This window comes from Psammomys obesus, unplaced genomic scaffold, assembly GCF_907164565.1.
Source record: "Psammomys obesus unplaced genomic scaffold, mPsaObe1.curated_primary_1811, whole genome shotgun sequence".
In the NCBI taxonomy this organism is placed as follows: Eukaryota; Metazoa; Chordata; class Mammalia; order Rodentia; family Muridae; genus Psammomys; species Psammomys obesus.
Window position 1 is genome coordinate 9177024 of NW_026596034.1, and position 20567 is coordinate 9197590.

At 48.4% G+C, this 20567-nt stretch overlaps 1 protein-coding gene across 1 annotated transcript; it reads left to right on the forward strand.

Annotated features, from left to right (window-relative positions):
• The first annotated feature begins 4296 nt into the window (after nucleotides 1–4296).
• Nucleotides 4297–9319, forward strand: Irx6 (iroquois homeobox 6). The gene is made up of 6 exons (XM_055621379.1): nucleotides 4297–4450; nucleotides 5384–5632; nucleotides 6235–6344; nucleotides 6519–6826; nucleotides 7501–8106; nucleotides 8899–9319. Exons 1-6 carry the CDS (start codon nucleotides 4406–4408, stop codon nucleotides 8904–8906), a joined length of 1326 nt encoding a protein of 441 aa, XP_055477354.1. The 5' UTR covers nucleotides 4297–4405; the 3' UTR covers nucleotides 8907–9319.
• Nucleotides 9320–20567: the final 11248 nt, after the last annotated feature.

Sequence of the window (20567 nt, forward strand, 5' to 3'; positions counted from 1 at the left end):
TGTCATCTGCTTGGCTAGTCTGCTTGGCTAAGTGGCATCTTAGGCTTTCTTCTCACCTCTGGTGCTCTCCTCAGAAGCCTCTAATAAGAAAAAGCAGAGGTGTCTAGGACCTCTCCCAGGCTCATGGAATACAAAAGAAATTGGCTCTTATTATCAAGTTATCTATTTTAGCACTAAGCTAGATACAATGCTTGCAAACTAGGCTCTCTGCATTCAGTCGTGTTTTATATTCTATCTCTAAGAGGTTAATCCTTTCTCCTTGCCCCCTTCCAGAGGAGCTGATCACACCCTCGCCTGGGAATTGCTGCGTTTTTCTTTTTGCCTCCTGATACCAGCTTTTCTGTTGACAGTATGTATTCAGGCAAGGCAGGGACTCGCTGTGTTTCTCTATCAGATGCCATGCACACTACTTCCGTCAAAACAATTAGTGTTCATTTCGGCTTTACTCAGGGAGACCTGCGGTGACTGATCAGTATAAATTATGGATGCATCTGTCCAGATGCACTTGTTCATTCATGCATAGATTGGAGGAAATTTCATTCTTTTCAGTTCAAAAACAGTCACTAAAAATACTCCATACTTTTTTTTTAATGTATTTTAGCATGGTCTCTACAATGTCATTATGCCCCTGAACTTACTCACTGTATCTTAATTTGAGATCTTTCAAGCTAATTTGGGGTTACTCTTTGCCACCCCATAAGCTCTGGCATTTTGTATAAATTGCTAGGAAGTCACGGCAAGTTTTCATTCCCAAACACTACAGAACGGTTTGGTTTTCTTCAGCTTTGTTTGTCTTTCCCCTTATTCAAGGCAGTTCTCTTCAAGCTATTGTCAAAGACACATCTTTTACTCGACATGCTCAAGATGGTCAGTGCACTAACAAGAAGAAATATGAACTTCAAATGAAGACTGTGGATTAGTGTTCTCTGTGGTCCAAATGGTCCTCTGTGCACTTTGTTTCCTATTTGTTTTAATGAGCAGCTAGAAGAACTACGAGACACGTTGGACAATTTCACAAAAGAACCAATATCTTTTTTTTTTTTTCAAAAGACATTGATTGGTTTTGTTGACTCCCTTAAATATAACGGGTTGGGGGTGGTCTGTATTTGATGGGTTTATTTACTTGCTTCAATAAGATTCTATGAGCACACATATACAATTGGGGATTTTTTTTGAAAATAAATTAATCAGCATTGAACAAAGCAATGAAAAGCTGACATGATGGAGGGGCCCAGAGCACCAGGCTATAGAAGTGAGGGTCTAGAAAGAGAGAGGAAGATGGAAACAAACTATAAAAATTCCCGAATCAGACATTCCAAGAAAGAGACTTCTCTGCCCCGGAGGGCTCTGTCAGCGATGAATATTGGCTTAAGCTGCTGCTTTTGTTTTCTTGTGAGGTACATCTCATGGTAATCATTTTTAGGGGATCCCATGAAATATTCAAAGTGTCTTCTAACAACCGAGCACCACCAATACAGGATGTTTACACTCCGTCCCTGGGAAGGATACAGTAAACCAAGGTCTCTCAAGATTGTGAACATAGAAGGGACAGGGTTATTCATTCCGATAAAAGCCACCAAACCGTAAAGCAACTCTGAAGATAACAGGTAAAGAGCCATAACCAAAAGCATGCTCAGTGTGTACTATCCACTTCCACAGTAGAAGGAAAAGGCCATGATAGGGTTCTTCCTACTCCCCAATTTGTTTTTCCACTGATTTTGACTTTTCTTTTCAGAACCTATTGGTTTTCTCACATCCTAGAGCAAAGACAAGAAGTAGGCCGAGAGCCCCTGCACATAGCACTGACACCACAGAGGCCTTATAAATCAGTGGAAAAATCAATAAATCCTATAAGGTAGTTTCTACTTTGCAAAATCACCAAGGGACAGGGCTAATGCTTTTTTTTCCACCACCATCCCCATTTTTCTGTCAAAAAAAAAAAAAAATCCTCTGCTTAGGAACGAATGGGCAATCAAAGTTGCTGACTAAGTATTTCAACTATCTAATTTTATTACTTTACAATTGACATACCTTCCCTCTGGAAATGTTTGCAATTAATTAATTAGTAGTAATCTTTCCCAAGGGACTAATTTAATGAATTCTTTTCAATTCCTACTAAAAAAAAAAAAAAAAAAAAAAAAAAAAAAAAAAAAAAAAAAAAAAAACAGAGGTAGGGAGAGCTTAAGGCTATCCAAGCTATAAAGGGGTGATTGCTCCAAAGTAGGTTTTGAAAAAAATCAAGGGATCCATGTATTACTGTGACGTTTTATCGCTGAGTCAATCTGGCGACGACTGTAATTCTTTTTCTAACTCCCAGTTTGAAAGCAAGGCTTTCCAAGGCAGCAGCGGTCTGTGGTAGCAGACTCATCCGCAGTTTGTGGCCTCCTTAAGGTCCTTGCCTATTCTGCCTAAGTTGTGAGAGGTGAGCTGGGGCTGAGTCTAAGGTCACTGGGTGTAGCCTGCCAATCCAGAAGCCAGAGGCAAGCTTGCAGTGAAGGGTCCTGCAGGGGACCCCAACCTTGTCTCAGTTGCTGCAATCGCTCTTCCAGGCTAGAACCGAGAGCTCTCAGTACCCTCCGGGTCACGCCGTCTCGAGTTTCAATAGGAAAATAAGACCTTGTCCTTTAGCAAGCCCCCACGACCCCTGGAGGCGGTGTGGCAAAGACCTGGGACTGTCTGAAAACTGTCAAGCGCAGTGCGCTGTGACCGGGCTTTCTGGGTTGCAGACTCCACCTGGTGCCGCAGCAGCGCCACCTAAGACCTTTCATCACCAGCCTGCACAGTCCTTCCTGTTCCTTAGACATCTAGTCCGGTGTTGGAGTCTTCAGAAGGGTCTCCGCCTGTAAGCGCGCAAAACCTACAGCGCTTGCTAACTGGCCACCCCTGTCGGGAAGTCTTGCAATCAACCTCCCTAATCCCAGGGGCATCCGTGCTCTTTTGAGGAGCCCCGCCGGGAGGGGGGGGGGGGTGGTTCTTACAACACTGGGCCCAGCTGGGTGTCCCTGGTGCAGCTCCCTCCGGAGCTCTCCACTGCGGCTCGCCAGCGCCACCCCTAGAAGAGCACAGCGGTGACAGCCTGGCTCTGGTGCCTTCGTCCCGCTTCCGCGCTCGGAATGGACACGGCGGGCGGCGCTCCGGAGGCAGCCAAGCCTGGCCGTCGTCGGAGATGGCCTAGACTCTTGGCTGGCAGCCTACAGATGCCAGGGATCAGACTTGACGCGTCTGGGGGAGCTCTCTAACGGACTCTGCACCTTGGTCTGGAGGGGGCGCTCGTCGGCCTAGCCCAGGGCCAAGGCTCTGCAGAGATGCCCAAGGGGTCAAGGACCCGGCCAGGGCTGGAATTAGCCAACGGTTTGGGGAAAGTAAGCCCTAAGACAGATCCCCAAGGACAAAGATGGGCTGCCCAAAGGACTCCTTCAAAGCTGCCTGAGCTGGTCCAACCCTACGAGCTCTGGGCCGGCGGGGCCAACAAACTTTAGTGCAGCGGAGAGGCGGAGATGGGTTGGAGGCTGATCCCGAGAGCCACCTGCTCCGGCTCTGCCTCCGCCCAGCCCTCGCCCACCCTATTTCCCCCTCTCGCCCCCCTCCCCCGCCATCAGACTCCTCATCTCTCCTCTCCCTCCTTCTTCTCCCCCCTTCCCTGACTCCCTCACTTTCCTCCGGGGCTCTTCTTTTGTATTCTCTCCTCCCTCGCCTCCCGGCTTGTCTCTCGCCTCCTTGGGGCCGCAGGGGAGGAGGCGAGCACGCTGCACCCTGAGCCCGCGCGGCTCGCAGGGAGGCGCATCTCTCACTTCTCCCGGGGAATTTGGAGAGGGTCTGTGTGCGCGCGCGCGTGAGCTGGAGGCGAAAGCTGGTAGGATCTAGCGGCGAGCAGAGGGTCAGGGTCTTTGACGTTCCTCGCCCGCCGCACAAACCTCACAGAGCTAGAAAGAGTGTGCCTGAGAGTGCGCGCGGATACACGGGCTGGCTGCCCTTGGCTCGCTCGGTGGCCCGGGGCCCCGGGGCCCGAGGTCCCCTCTGGCGGCCCGGGATTACCGTGACGTCACATTGAGCCTCTGGCCACCTTGGACTGGGACACCTCGGGAACCTCACAGCCCCACGCTGTACCGCACCTCAACTCGCCTCCGCGCGCCTTTGGCACCCTGCGCTTTCTTCCTAACTCTGCCGATCCATGGGCCCTCTGCCTTCTGGACCCCACAGGCCGCAGGGGTTCATTCCCAATCGCCGTACTGGGCAGCTCAGCTGCCTCTGGCTCTGCCTCCAGTCCCTCCCAGCGGGCCAAGGAACTGGCGCCGAGCACCTGCAGCCCTGTAAGGAAACCAGACGCCACGCAGCTGGGGTCATCGAATCGCCCAGCTGAGCGAGGGACTCCAAAAGAAAGGAGTGTCCGGGGTAGCCAGCTGCTATGGCCTTCCCGCCCTTTGGACACCCGTATAGCAGTGCATCCCAGGTGAGTGCGCGAGCGCCTTATTTCTGGAGGTGGGGCGCGGGGTGGAGGGATGCCCAGTTCGCTCGCTGGCCCTTGAGCTTTCTCTTTTCGGTGACCCAAGGGAAGACAGAAGGAGCAAGGACCAAGAAACATACCACCGCACCCGCTGACACGAGCTGATGCCAGCCTGAAAATGCGGGCACTCTAATCTCGCTCTCTGCGCGAGGTGGGTGGGATCTGAGGGGCCGACCGTGCAGTCAGGGTCCCCTTTGTACAGATTTGTGAGGTGGCCAGGGGACGGGGGGGGGGGGGCAAAGAAAGCGCTCCAGGCCAGAGGCAGGCACTGCACTGCTCATTTGTTGACCTGTGTTCTGATCCCACTCCTTCTAAGCTCTCTGCTTCTGCTTCCCTCCAGTTTCCAAACCAGGGTGTTGTGCAGTGGTGAGGATTCCCTTGGGAATTTCTGAGGATGCCCATCACTGTTCTCCGTTTTCTCCAACAGAGTGACACACACACACACACACACACACACACACACACACACACACACACTGCTGTGGGATCTTGGACAAATCTCCTACTCTGACCGTGGATGGATTCCCTTTTAGTTCAATGGGGACAGGAAAGAGACGTCGGTGATGGCCTTGAACGCTAACTTTTAACTCTGCCTTTGTAGAATCCCTTGGGGAGGCACAGGGATTTGGTCTTTTTTCCAGAAGGTCCTTGGGACTGTGGAGCCTTAGGAATGCCCTGAGTGCATCTAAAATAGCAGTTTGGGTACATTGCCATCAGAAAAATCCCCATCCCCGCAGTCAGCAGAGGGGTTCTACACCTGGTGTTTTTTGGTTAGCAGAATGAAGGAATGAAGCTTCCTTGTTACCCTCCTCCGGCTGGAGCCAGCAGATGGTGCCTCTGAATTTTAAACTTCTAACGACTCCTTTCTGGTCCTTGTAGTTTCTGGTGTCTGCAGGGTCCAGTGCCACTTGCTGTGAAACGGCCCCTCGGCCAGTGTCAGATGTGGCCTCAGCCTCCACCTCTGCCTCTACTCTCTGCTGCACACCCTACGACAGTCGACTGCTGGGCAGTGCTCGGCCAGAACTGGGTGCTGCCTTGGGCATCTATGGAGCACCCTATGCAGCTGCTCAGAGCTACCCTGGGTACCTGACCTATGGCCCAGAGCCACCCCCACTGTGTGGTACACTGGTGAGTGATAGGTGGGGCCTGAGACTGCTCAGTGAACACTGGGGTTGGGGATGAACAGGTGAACTCTACTGTGACCTTGTCTGAGGACAATCTAAATGGGACAGACAATGCTGAGAAAATAGTATAGCAAGGGCCAAGGACAAGTTCAAGTTCACAGCACTCCTCAGTTTGTAGAACTTCACACTGCTTAAAAACCATTTGCACTTCTTTTTCGTTCTGCAAGATAGGTGAATCATCGTTATGACAGGGGTGTAGTTGAGGTGCAGAGGTGTTCAAATAACTTACCCCCAAAGCACAAGCAGGCCAAGAATCAAGATTTCTCCCAGATGGTGCTGGGGAGGGCGTTAGCAGGTGTACTGAGGTGAGGGACCCAGAAGCTGCAGCTTTTGTAGTAGTTGATAGTCTACCTGTCCCAGGGACTCCACCACACCTTCTACCAGCACGAATGACTTTATTGCCTCAATCTTAGTAAGGGAGAAACTGAGGCACAGAGCATGTAAAAGCTCTCTGTGCCCACTATTGCACAGCCAATGCAAGGGGAGGTGAGATACATGCATCCTTCCCCGGTGCAGTCCTGAATTTCTCTTTTCCTCTCCCACCAGAATCCTCAGTATGAGTTTAAGGATGCTGCAGGAAGCTTTACCCCCAGCCTCACCCAGCCAGGGGCCTATTACCCCTATGAGCCAACTCTGGGGCAGTATCAATATGACAGGTGAGAAATTGGGGGTGGGGCTTGGCGGCTGGCTTCCTTTGGTTATCCCCCTTTCCCGACCTCCCTCTGGGAAAAAAGGGGAGGGGGGACAGAACTACATTTCCCACCACTTGGACTTTCTGCTGGCTAAGCACCTGGTTCCCCCTCTGAAATCTGAACCCTGTGTGCCCACAGGTATGGCGGGGTGGAGCTCAGCAGCGCTGGCCGGAGGAAGAACGCCACCCGGGAGAGCACCAGTGCGCTGAAGGCCTGGCTCCACGAGCACCGCAAGAATCCGTACCCCACCAAGGGCGAGAAGATCATGCTGGCCATCATCACCAAGATGACCCTCACCCAGGTGTCCACCTGGTTCGCCAACGCGCGCCGGCGCCTCAAGAAGGAGAACAAAATGACATGGGCTCCCAAGAACAAAGGTGGGGAGGAGAGGAAAGCAGAAGGTGGAGGAGAAGATTCTCTGGGCTGCCTGAAGGGTGACACCAAAGGTACAGGCAACGGACATTAAACATTAGGTCCAAAGCCACCTGTGCTACTATAGATTTTCTAAAAAGATGCTCTAATTATCCTTGCCCCGAGATGCATTGCAAACCCCAGGGCCTTTGTACCAGTGCCTCACAGAGAAATGTGGTAGCTCCAAAGTTTCCTTTCAGAAAAACTTCCCCTCCTCACCCAAGCTCTCAAGTCTCTTCCGGGTTTGGTTTTGCTCAGCTCCCCATTTTCTGCACATTGTCCCTGCCCACCCCTCTAGAAGGTCATCTCCCCTGGAAGATGTTTTATTGCTGTGATTCCTAAATGCCTCATGTCGAAATGATGCTCTGCACACGTACATATTTGCTGGATCAAATAACATGACACCAGTCACCGAGGGTGCTGAAGTTGAAAGAAGAACGACCCTCCTCTTTTTATAACCAAGAAATTCCAGCAGTGCAAAGCAGCCTTTCCTTGGCTTAGCAGGGGGTCCAGGAGATCTGAGAAGCCGGGCAGGCAGGGCAGTGCGGAGAATTCTTCCCTTGGGGCAGGCAGCCAGCCTTGGCGCTAGGGAGAGCAACCCGGTGGAGAAGTGCGGAGCACATCTCGCTAAAAGCTTCTCTGGGTAGGACCCTCCCTCGAGTTTCCCTAGGGTGCTAGGCTTTTCTCACTCGCTCTTGATTTCCTACAGATGTTACTGCTAGCCGGGAGGCCCAGGGGCTGCGGCTGAGTGACCTGGAAGACCTGGAGGAAGAAGAGGAAGAAGAAGAAGCAGACGACGAGGAGGCGGCAGTCTCAGCAGCCCGCAGGCTGGAAGATTTTCACAAGAGCTCACAGTCCTTGCCCGCGCCGTGTGCCGCCGCTCAAGAGAGCGGGATGGAGAGCAGAGAGTGCGGTCTGGCGGTACCCTGCTTCTCCTTTACTGAGGCTCCGCGATCAGGAGAAGCTGACTTTCTTACGGCAGAGTCAAGTAGCCCCAGGATGATCGTGCACTACCCAAGCGGCCAGAAACCCCGCATTTGGTCCTTGGCTCACACGGCCGCAGCCAGCGCTGTTGAAGGCGCTCCCTCAGCTCCGCCCAGGGCCCGAAGTCCAGAGTGCCGCATGATTCCCAGACAGCCCAGCTCCATCCGGCGACTCCTGGTCCCTAGGGACTCCGGAGGCGAAGAGGATTCTTGTGCAGCCAAAGCTTTTGGAAACTCCACGTTCACCCTGCAGGGGCTACCACTGAACTGTGCGCCGTGCCCAAGGCGGAGGGAGCCTGAAGTGCGGTTCCAATACCCTTCTGGAGCAGAAGGTAGTAGGACCCCAGCATTCAAAAGATACCTACCTGCCGCTTTCCCCAGATCTAGTAGGAGACTGTCCACAACACTCTCAGTGTCTCAACACTCCCAAGTCTAAACCCAAATCAAAAAAATAAATGCAGAGAGAGAGAGAGAAATTTCCTAAAATCACAGTCTTTGAAGGACAATCTAGCTCCCTGCAACTGTCCTATAAGCTGCACCAGGCCTGCAGGTCTCTTTCCTCGGCCTCTGCCCTTCTATAAGAGTAGTTGTTCTCTGCTTGGCTGGCAGCAACTATGATCAGGAGTTGCTCTGGCTTTGGGATGTCTGAGGGAGTTGACCACATACACAGTGGCCAGGGCGCTTCTCCTCCTCACCCGCTAAAAGACCTGGGCAGTGCAGACACTCTCTGGGAAGCCAAGGATCAGGCTGTCCCTGGGGATACTCCCAAAGGTTTGACCCCCAGCATAGCAAGACATTTAATGTCCTCTTCCTCTGATGAGGGCCTGGTGAAAGGAAACTTTACTGCCACATAGAGCCATTCCCTAAACACTAAGCGGCCTCCAGCAATTACTTACGTCAAATTCTGGCCTTTGTAGTAATTTCTCTCAGGATTAGCTCTTGGCTTAGAAAATTGGGTTACATTGTTATGTGAATTTACACATAACTGACTCGAGCATTGCCTCTGACAAGCAAATTGCCTCTAGACCTTGGCTTCCCTTGGGGTGGGACACAAGCTGACCTCCGATTTTCTAGAAATTATGGCCAAGTGGCCTTCGGGTTTTAATCAACCGTTCCTCTCTCAGCAGGTTAGTGCAGTGGCTGCGGTTTGCAGAAGAATTTTGGACCCGGCTGCTTCTGGATTCACCTTCATATTAAGAAGCTTCCAGGCCTTGGCAGGAAGTGGGAGCTCTCACTTTGCCTAAGACAAACACACAGAACTATCCTAGCAGCTATCCTTGCACAGAGGGCTGGGGCTGGCCTGGGAGACGTGCACCTAATCAGACTTGGAGGGAAGATGGCAGGACAGCTTGGGAGAAAACACTGTGTGTGAGCAGTGCGCCTTTACCAAGTCTCTCTTCCTCCTCTGGACGGAAGGCAGGAACAGCATCTCCTGCTCACCCACTCCTGCCTAGCCCACTCACTTTGTAACTTCCTTGCTGAACGGTTTCTAAGACTGTCTGTGTCTCCTTCCCTTTCCAATTCCCAGGCTATACCTTAAAAATAACCAGCTGAACACATGGTGTGCAGCCTATCAATGCCAGGGACCCTGGGAGAGGTCTGGTGGAGCTGGAGTGGGGGTCGAAATTGTCTTGAAGGCTTCTGGGGACAGGGTTGGGGGCTGCCGACGTAAGTTCTGTCAATAGCATAGAGATAAACTGAGGAAGCCACCCACAACACCCAGGACACAGCGTCACCCCCACCCAAACTGTTCAAGCCAGCAGCTGAAGAGTAGGGACATCAGAATATTTGCTGAGGAGCAACTTTTGTTCCCTTGTGGTCCTAGGATTGTAAACTTACTGTGCTGACATCCATGAAGAGAAACTTGACAGTCCCTTGGCCCACTGCTTCTCTGGAAAGCAACAATGAAATGGGGTTGTTTTGAGGAGTTTAGAGAGACCACAGAGTCTATCTATCTATCTATCTATCTATCTATCTATCTATCTATCTATCTATCTATGTTTAATCTTAAGGGCCGGTCTGTTGCAGTATAGGCCAGCCAGTGGAAACTGAGGGGCAGGCTAGGAACTTTGTCCCTTGGTCCCTTTGTGAGTCTGCCTGGAGTGGGAGTTGGGTGAGAGGTTTGAAGATGCCCACAGAATGCAGGTTAAATGAGGTTGCCTGGGCTCTGGAGGACTCAGCTACAGCCAAAGAGTAAACTCAGAGCTTCCTACTTAGGCAGTGAGACAGGTGGAGCCCCAGGAACTCATGGGGACTAGCAAGGGGAGGTGGCACGTGTTGAGAACGTCATCTGCAGGCAGTGTCCTAGTCTCAGGGGCTGTACCACTCAGTGGTGAGACTGGTCCCTGTTGGTTGACACCCTCCAGATGTGGGGTGGGTGGGGGCTGGAGGGCAAAAGGATCCAAAAGAAAAAGGTTCTTTTAAAGCCTTTGGCATATGCAGAGAGATATTTGGACATCAGGGGAACTATAGGAAAAAACAAACAAAACTTTAAGTTGGGCCGGTGGTACAAATGCCTATAATCCTAGCACTCAACACAGAATTAGAGGCAGGCAGATATCTGGGTGTTCAAGGCCAGCCTGGTCTACAGAGTGAGGTCCACAACAGCTAAGGCTACACAGAGAAACCCTGTTTCAAAACACCATCCAAACAAACAACAACAACAAAAAAGGTAGAACCCGAGAGGCTCCTCAGATGTGGAAACTAAAGCCCAAGGAGGGCGCTAGAGGAAAATCTCAAATCCGGGGTGGTTTAGTCGATCCTAGGTTTCTGCTCAGGTCCAAAGCCCTCTTTTGGTTCCTCCCTCATCTCCTTTAGGGAAACCCCCTCCCTGCGTTTGGCTTTTGGGCAACAGCTGGTCCCACCCCACCCCACCCCCAGCTTCCCTGGGGACTCTGCAGTCGCCCTCGATGACCCGAGGCTTAGGGTCCGGAAAATTAAACTGCGAAAAGATAAACATTATTTCCAGTCGGCTTTGCAGGATTAACGCTTGTAATAAAGAGCATTAGCTGAAGGTTTCTTTCAAGGCGCTCTATACAATACCCCCTCCTTGGTCCAGGTAGACACTCCACCCCCTCCCCGGGAGACTGCAGCAGAGCTTCTGATACTCTTGGTAGGGTCTAGTCATTTGGAGGAGGGTGGAGGGGCCTTTTCACATTGAATCAGCATTAGGAAGCCCAAACTGCAGATGAGAGCCTGCTTAATCCAAGGTTGGAACCAGGACTTTACCTCCATCTAGGCAGAGTGAATCCTGGGAAAGGGGCGGGGTTGGGGTAAGATTTGTTAGTCCTCACTCCCATGCTCAAGGTCTCCAGAGCTAATGGTGAACCCCAAGGCCTGGGAATGGCGCGTCTGAGCCCGTGATTATCCCAGCCTCCGGCCCCCAGCCACAATCTGTTCCAACTACCTCTGCCTACACTGAGAGCCTCCTGCAAATCTCCACTATAATCTCCCAGAATCATATTTTGAATACACTTTTGATTAAATGCAATGACGGGGGTGGGGGCGCTGGAGCCTGCTGGTATCCTCGGCCAGCTGGCTGCTGCTTCAACTTCTTCAGAGTAAGTGTCCATCCCACAATGTGATCTTAGATTCCCCAAAGACCGTGGATGGCTAATGTGCCCTTTGTTTTTCTGGGTGGTATCATGGGCTAGTCCGCAGAGGACAGTGGAAGCTGTGTAGGAAGCCAGGTTCTTCCCTGTGTTCCCCCGCGTGCCAGACATCACTATTCGAGCAGTGAACTCTCTGGGTGACTCCTTGTTTACATATGTGTTTACATATCTGTATTTACATAACCTGAAATTATGTCCCCTTCTTAGCAATCACCATCTAGAGCCTTAATTGTCTGCTAGGTTCAGTGTCTTGTGTCTCAGTCGATCTGATTGCTAACAGAAAACTATGGGCTGGCATACTGATGATCAGTAAAAATTTATTTTCTCACAGTTTTGAAGGGCAGAGAGCTCAAGCCTAAAGCACCAGCAGGACCTGTTTTCAGGTTTCTAGGCAACACTTTTCATTATATCCTCACATGGTAGAAGAGAAAGTTACCTGGAAGTCTTTTGTGTAAGGTCTCTAATCACTTCAGGGGTTCAGGGGACACCAACATCAGTACCTCATCACTTTCAATGGCATCATATTGGGAATTATGGGAATTAGGTTTCAGCATATACATTAAGGGTTAGGCACAAACATAATCTTACCACATTCTATAAAGTGTGAATTCATATATATAGATAGATATACATGTATATGTATATTAACATATATATGTATATCTATGGCAATGTTCTGGAGAAGCAATGTTCTCTTTATCAGTATACTGATCTAATGAGTAAGGAAATGGGCTTATAGAGTCTTGGTAGCTCTGGGTCATGCTTCTGGCCACTAGGTAAAGAAGTCAGACTCTTAGTAAGATGGATTCTGTAACCACAAGAATCTCCTGTTAATACATTCTATCATTTTATATTTCTTTTATTCAATTACCAAGAGCATTTGTTCACCAAGTCTTTGAACCTATTATTTTGTGCTCTGGAAGAGGCTGCCCTCCTTTCTCCTCAGGAAAGTCCAGTGGGGAAGGAGTTCTGCTTCATCCTGGACCACACTATATTCCTTGAGGAAGCATCCTTTGTCTATTCCACTGGTTATACTTCCCTGGAACCTGCTGTCTCAGATACTACTGGTCAGTATGGGACAAAATCAGCTTATAACTGGAGATTGACAGAGGACATAGTGGGCTACAATATGTGACCATTTAACAAATGGCCACGGGTGGTATGATGGGTTTCTGATGGACTTCTGAGTCCTGGTGGCTGAAACTCAAGTGTCCAAATTCTAAACTCAGCTCTAGGTCATAGGACAACTGCTGTTAACCTAGAGTGAATTCCTTTTCAGCACTAAGGTGAGTGTTAGGCTAACACCCAGCTGTTTTCTGACCCATCTAGTTAATACCTGGGTACTAGAAAGTTCTTTCTTCTTGGACCAAACTGACTCTCATATGACTTCTAGCTTTGTCCCCAGAATTTTTGATGATTCATTTTCCCCATTACTTTCCCATGCATCCTTATTGCATGTTGACTGTGCTGCCTTTAAATCAGGGGTCAGAATATGAAGTGAAGCTCACCAGCCATCTCTCAGAGACAGAGCAGAGGACCATTCTATCAGCATCATTTTATTTGTTGAAAGTTAAATTATACAGACAGCAAAAGACAAATCCTCCAGAATCTCTCTTAAATCTGGAAGCTTAGGAATAGAGCACAGAATCATAGTTACAGAGCCTGGGAAAGGTGTGAGGACTAGGAGTAGGAGATAAAGAGAAGATGGTTGAAGGCACAGGAGCGCACTTGGACAGGAGAAACAGTTTCTCATAGTCTATTGCACATCAGGGTAATCGGACTTAACAGTAATTAATTGTATGTTTCAAACTAGCTAGTGAGGGGGACTTTAAAAGGTCCAAGAGAAAGACATAATAAATGTTTGAGGTGATGAATATGACAGACCCTTGGTCTGACCCTTACACATCATATGCTGTACTGAAATGCCACACAGTTCCCATAAGTGTACCTCATATAACTGCTATCTTAGGTAAAAATCAAGCATAAAATGTCACTCCACATAATTTTACTCATATCCAGCCTGTATCATCAGTGGTAATGTTTATACTTTTGTGAATTAATCTGTATTTTTGAAGAACATTAATGTGGTAGGAATGTGCCCCCAAAGTTTATGTATTAAAAATTGACTCCCTGGGGCTGGAGAGTCAGTTTGGAAGTTAAGGGCATTTGCTGTGCAATCATGGGGACTGGAATTTAGACTGCTCTTGCAAATAACAAGTCTGGCAGCCCAGAGCATGCCTATAACCTGAGCTCTGAAGAAGCAGAGACAGGGAGATCGCTGAGGTTGGCTGGATCTCAGTCTTGAAGAAAGGTTCCGGGAAATACCCTTCCTCAAAGGAATAGGTGGAGTGTTGGGGGGGGGGACATCTATCGCCCTCTTCTGGCCTCTATGGCCAAGCACCCCTCCCCTTGTTCATACATTCATACACCCTCACATACTTATAAACAGACAAGCAAACAAATCTAACAAGAATACTTGAAAATAGACTCCCCTGATTTAAGAGTGGTATTCGGAGGCCTACGAAAAAGTCCTTAGAGTTACAAGAGGTGGTAGTGTACCAAGGTGGCATTTGTGGCTTTATAAGAAGAGGCAGAGAGCTTAGTCTATTGCCCTTACTGGCCGTGATAGGATGCTTCAGAAAGCCCCCACTAGACACCAAGCAGATCTAAGAACTGTTCTCCGAGACTTCCCAGACTCCAGAGCTCTAAGCCAAATAAGGATTTGTTTATCTTTTTTCAGTCAACTTACACAGCCTCAGGTATTCTGTCATAGTAACATATAAGCATGGGTATCACTGGGCAGAGGAGGGGTAAATTTTGTCTCCTCTCACTGAACTTCCTTCAGGTGGATTGTCCCCAAATTGCAGGCAGGCTGTATTTAAAGTTTACAGAGATCTGCCCTGGACAATGGGGTGGGCCATGATAGTAATAACAAGGATATAGTCGTGTGTTCTCAACCTTGATGGTACAAAAAGCCAGCCAGGGAGGTGTGTGGTCTATTTAGTCATCATTTTAATGTTAATAGCAACATCTAGGCTGTACTCTAGAATCCTTCACCCATATCTCTAGAGGTCCTGCCCCCTGTGTTTTTCCTAAGTGATTCCAGCACAGTCAACTCTGAGAACCAGTAAACTACAGCCAGTCTGTTCCTTTTCCCCAGCCCCCGCATTTTCTAAATATGCATGAGACAGGTGTAGAACGGGATCCTCTGCTCACTGACTGAAAGTCTGAGGTCCAAACAAGACTCTGGTCTATGCTGCTCACAGCTCCTTCTCACATGATGGTAGCTGACTTTCCAGAGCAACAGCCTTCACTGATCTTGGTTCGAAGTTAGAAGACCCATTCTTGGAAGTCCCTGGACATCATTTCCACTATATTGTAGGCATAAGGTTATTATGTAATTCAAATGCTGATTTCTGTACTCCCCTATATCTGTTTGTAATCCTTGTTCTGAGAATCTCCTGTCCCAATGTTGTGTAAACACTGCTCCCAATTGTCCCCTCGTATGCCAATAAAGCAGCTTACAGCCAATCATTGAGCAAGGGAGAGAACTGGGCTGGACTTCCTGCCAGCCAGGGGAGGAGGAGTTAGAAGAGGAAGTAAGGTATTGCAGCCATGGGAAAGGTTCAAGAGACACCAGGAGAAGGAGCTGGAGCAAGAAGCTACAAAGTGCAAGTATCTCTGGGATGTATGCTTCGAGGAAACCAGATTAGCTTATATGGTTAAGAATAGAATAATGACTGCTCAGTTATTGTGTTGTGAAGCTCATTATTAAACAAATATTGAAAAGTCTCAATTATTTGTGTGATAACCGAGTTAAGAGACAAGCTGGGTTAAGAGAGAAATTGAGAAACAAACAGTTTTATAAAAATAACTTTAACATCATATCCTATTGGTCAAGTGATGGAAGAATTGGACACTAACACTTCATGGCAAGAGTTGCAAAGCAGCCATCTTTACCAAAATTGCATCGCAGGTTAGTGCAGTGAAAGTTGAGGTTTGAATGCCTTTCTGGATTTAGCTCTCCTATGCAGTGAGCCAACATATTTCATACGATGGTGCCTTGGACGACAGTTCATTTTCTCACAACTCTTGAATCAGGAAAGCATCAAATCAAGGGACCGGATGATTCCCTTCCCATCTATGCTTTCTTCCTTGTTTGCAACTTTTGCTTCTCATTACGTTTCTTTAGAGAGGTGGCCCAGTTCCCTTTGCTCTTCTTACATGGACAAAGCCCTATCATATCAGGCCCTTATCAACTCATCTAACCTTTGCTATCTCTTCATGGGTTTTGTCACCGTATACAGTCATATGAGGAGTTCAACAGGTTAATTTAGGGGACACAAACATCCAGTCCTTATTAGACTATAACCCAGAACCCAGCATGAAAAACATGGTCAGGAAGAAGCTCCATGAGCCAGCTAGCCCTGGTACACAGTGTCTAGTTAAGGCAGGAATCCTGCCTCATCCACACCTTCCCACTGGTGGCCTCCCCTGGGGGTGGCACAAGAGAGCAAAGATGTGCATTCAAGCATCACATGATTTCATGAAAATCCTCTTCTCCATGAGTGAAAGAGCATATTCTTAAATAAGTCCTGTGTCCAAGATGCAACAAGTAGGACATAACAGGATGCTGATGTTAGATGGGCTAAAGAGACTGGAGGCATGGCTCAGTGGTAGGGTGCTTGCCTCACATGCTCAAGAACCTGGGTTAAAGATCTACAGAAATGGAAAACAAGGGAATAAAGGTGAGGGAAGTCAGGAAGCAGACTGAGTCGACTCAAAAGTGATACATTATAGCGAGCTGTGTGTGTGTGTGTGTGTGTGTGTGTGTGTGTGTGTATGTGTGTAACTATGCCATGGCCAGCCTTGGGTGTCATTCCTCCGGCATGGAGACTAGGTAGGGTAGGCTGGCTGGCCAGTGAGCCCTGGGGTCCACCTGTCTCTGCTTCCCCAGCACTGATATTACATTCCACTATGCCTGACTTTTTACATAGACGCTAGAGATAGAACACTGTTCCTCATGCTTTCATGGCAAGCACTTTTGCTGCAAAAAGCACAGATTTTAGGACCAGGCGACTTGGGTTTGAATCTTAGTTCTGTCATTTACTAGCTGTGTAACCTCAAGCAAATCACCTAACCTCTCTGGACCTCCATTTCTTCACCTCTGGAATGGAAATAGTAGCAGTATCTGCCTCTCAGGGCTGCTGTGAGGATTAGACCACTAATATGTAAAGAACCAGGAATGTGTCACAGCATTCAGACAAGAGAGAAGCTATGACAAGTCTCCCAACTCCTGCGCCCCAGTGGTCCCTGCCAAAGCCTAGAATCTCTGCTGTGTCCCTACTACTCATTATGCCAAGTGGATGTCTCAGCCAAATGTGCCCCTCTCACCTAGAGCAAAGACATGAGGTCATTCACTCGGGTGTCCATTTAGGGAGAAACCTCACCCAGCCAGTTTTATGAATCGTTCACACTTCCCCTTAACGAGATTAATGGCACCAGCTGCCCACGGTCAGTCTTTCTATGGTCACAGCTAATGACTTCAACCCTCAACACGTTTCCTCTGCATTTGCTTCAGAAAAATCATTCGGAACAGCGGGACTGTTTTAATAGCCACTTGGTACTAATGATGCCTTTTAAGTGCAGAAAGAGAATCTGTAAGTAGCAAACGGGCGGCCCATCGACTAGGGACAACAGCTGTTGACATTGGCTGCACCGTGCAAGGTCAGAATACCGCTGCACGTGGAGACTGTAAGTTGGTCTACTACAGTGGGGGACATTTTTACTTCCCGTTGTTCTCCAGGGAGCCCCAGGAGCCCTGTTTCCTGTGGGCTCTGTGTGCATTTCAGAGCTTACCAGCCCCGGCCACTCTTCATTTCCCTTTCAAGTCTTAGGCCGTATGCAAACTTATGCCATTTTTACTCTTTTTTTTTGGGGGGGCTCACTTTTGCATGTTTAAATGTTTTCAGAGTATATGGACATATTTCATGGTATCTTGCTATTTATGGTCACTCTCCACTCAGAACCAGCACACCGTAATACACTCCAGTGACCATCAACTTGGAGCTGTGAGCATGCAGATAACGACACACACCAAGCTGGGTTCCTATCTTTGTCTCATAGCCATGTAGTCGTAGGTGATGGTGAGCAAGCCACTCAACCAGCCGGCTAGCTTTCTTTCTTTCTTAGTAATGTTTTATTGATTCTCAGAGACTATCATACAATGTATTTTGATCCTACTCTTTCCCTGCTTCTAACTCCCAGAACCTCTCCCACGCCCTCCCACTCAATGTCATGTTCTCTCTCTCTCTAAAAAGCAGAAAAGCTAAACATGGAGACAGAAAGACAGACAGACACACACACACACACACACACATACAACCATGTGGTCCAACTACTGGCTGACTACTCCTGGGCATGGGGTAGTTCCTAGAGTGTAGGTGATATATTCAGTGTCGCTTCATTGAAGAAAACTAATTTCCCAGCAGCTATCGTTTGAGAAGAGTTTCTGAGAAATGGGGTGGGAAATTGTGCCCACTTGGTCCTTCCATGCTGGGATTTTGTCTAGCTCGAGTTCGTGCAGGTCTCGGTCATGCTGTCACAGTCTCGGTGACTTCATATGTGCATCTGGCTTACTGTGTCTATACAGCGATGGTTCCTTGAGGTCACCTACCTAGGTTTTATAATCTTTCTGCCTCTTCGCCTACATAAATCCCTAAGCCTCGAGGGACCCTCAAATATTTTTGAGCTCCTGGTTCTTTCAAAGGTAAAATTGAGTAAGACTAGGAGGTAGCTCATGGGGTGATGGTAGTCAGTAGTATATATTCAACTCAGAACTGACACACATAATCAGAAAATTCCTGCTACTAACCTTTTCAAGTAAGGTTGGGCTCCCTGGGGGAAGCGACAAATAGGCACTGATGTCATCCATGTCCTTGCCCTGATATGGCCTGATCTAGCCCATACAGTATGATCTCAACTTTACCTCTAACGAGCCATTCTCTTCATGCTTCAGGCACCAACAGAAGCATTGTTTTGTGAGACACAGCCACCCAGCCAGACTTCCTCCTCCTCACCAGGATGGCCTTCCTTCTCATGACAGCTCCTCTCTTAACACAAGCTGACCTCTCCTGTGGACCCAGGTCTAGTAATGGGAACTGATCATCTTATCTAATGCTTGACTATTCATCGCCTGGATCTTTCAGGAATAGGCCAACCTGTCATTCCCATTGACAGGTTGACATGTAGCTTCATCTTTGAAGCGGGGACAGAGTAGCGAGTGAGGCTTTCACGGGAATGAGCGTTGCCGAAGGGTGGTCTAGAGACTTTCCACAAAGCAGGAAGCAAATGGGAAGGGGTAAGTGGGAGTGGAACGGAGAGGAACCAAGGTTGGCCAGAGAATGTGAAATGAGGACATGAACGTGAGTGTCAGTCACTGAGAGATCTGGTGAGCCAGCTCAGAGCTACCAGGCTGTAGAGCAAATATGTTTGGAAACTTGCAGAATCTTCGGTCCCTTAATGGAGGACATACAGGCATGTATTTGCTTCAGTGCACGACACGCAGGGCATGGAAACAGTGAGGGTACTGTTGCTGCATTTTTACAAAACAGAATGCTCAAGCACACCTGCAGACTGAAGCCTCCACACTTCTGGGTTACAGCTGCCATCGGCCATGGGAAACGGAAACAGTCCCAGCAGGACAGTAGATGCTGCCCCCACACCTACTTCAACCAATTCTTAGCTACTCTACAGCTCAGTCTCACCACTGTGACATCTGACATATGACACTTGACCTTTCTGTCGGGTGCCATTAAATGGCCTGAAGTTAAAATGTTAATTATCATTAATCATCTTTTATGAGATGACTTTGCCAATCCATAAATCCAGAGGGAATGGCCTCATTCAGAGATCTGACAGTCCACAGAATACTGACCATCAGGGGAGATGGCCCCGTGCATGGCTCTTTCTGGAGGTATAAGTTGCAAAGAAACTACAGGTAGAAGTCAATAATGCAGAATGACACAGGATGAAAGAAAGAGGCAGATGAAGGAGACGGGACAGAAGAAAGGGGGAATACCAAGTCCGCCGGTGTGTCCCCTGTGTCCCCTGTGCAAAACCTGAAGCAAAGGGCACTCTTGTCAAAAAAAACAGCAACAGTCATTTTTGCATGTTGTTTTCTAAGTAGAATTGCTTTCTTGAGTGGCTGTTACAAAATGGCGGATTATTATGACTGTATTCATGACTAGTACAAGGGACACCTCCGAAACATCCCTGCAAGGAAGAACAAATGAAAGAGGAGGACAGGAAGCCAGAGGAAATAAAAAGAGGGGAAGCATTGAGGCAAGAGAGAGATGCAGAGGAGAGTGAAAAGACACCCAAGTTGTCCTAGAATTCAAGACTCATAGCTTGGGAGGCTCCATGACTGTGAGACGCGGTGAACTGCAATAGCCTCTCCTGCTTTTCCTCAAGAAAAAGCCCTTTAAAATGCTATAAAAATTATTCAGATATTATGTGTTTTTAGAAACCTCAAGCATGAGCGTTTTGGGGTGCGCTGGGCCCTACCTCTTTTTAATCAGTGTTTTTATCAATATATATACATGGATAGAAGAGGGTGTCGAGGTCATGTGTCTAAGAGGGAGTGGTGATTAACCTGGGAAAATGGCATTACATTCTAATAATTCTTGTTTATGTATTTCTATCTTTCCAGATTTTCTGAGAGACTGTGCTTTATAAAAAAAAAAAAGCAGATAAAAATCTGTCTCTGCCCCCCCCCCACTTTCTCTGTGTATGTGTCTGTATCTGCCTTGCTGTGCACGCGCGCGCACACACACACACACACACACACACTTGCACCCACTCGCACATGCCTGTATATTAAAATATGAACATATATTAAAAAATGATAGACGGAAAGAAAAGGCAGGTAGTACCTGCTGAGGCTATCGTACTGAGCAGCTGATAGGACATAGCCCACTGTACAGATACTGGAAATTCTCTGTCAGGAGAGTAACGAGACCCACTGCTCTGTCAGGCTTCACAACCATGGACCCCTCTGGGTGACCAAATGCCTGAAGACATGATAAAATAACCCCCAAGCGAGGACACAAGTAAACCAAAATTGCTCTCTGTGGGATCCACAGTGATTTGGGGGACCCCTGGAACCTCTTGATGGTCTGTAG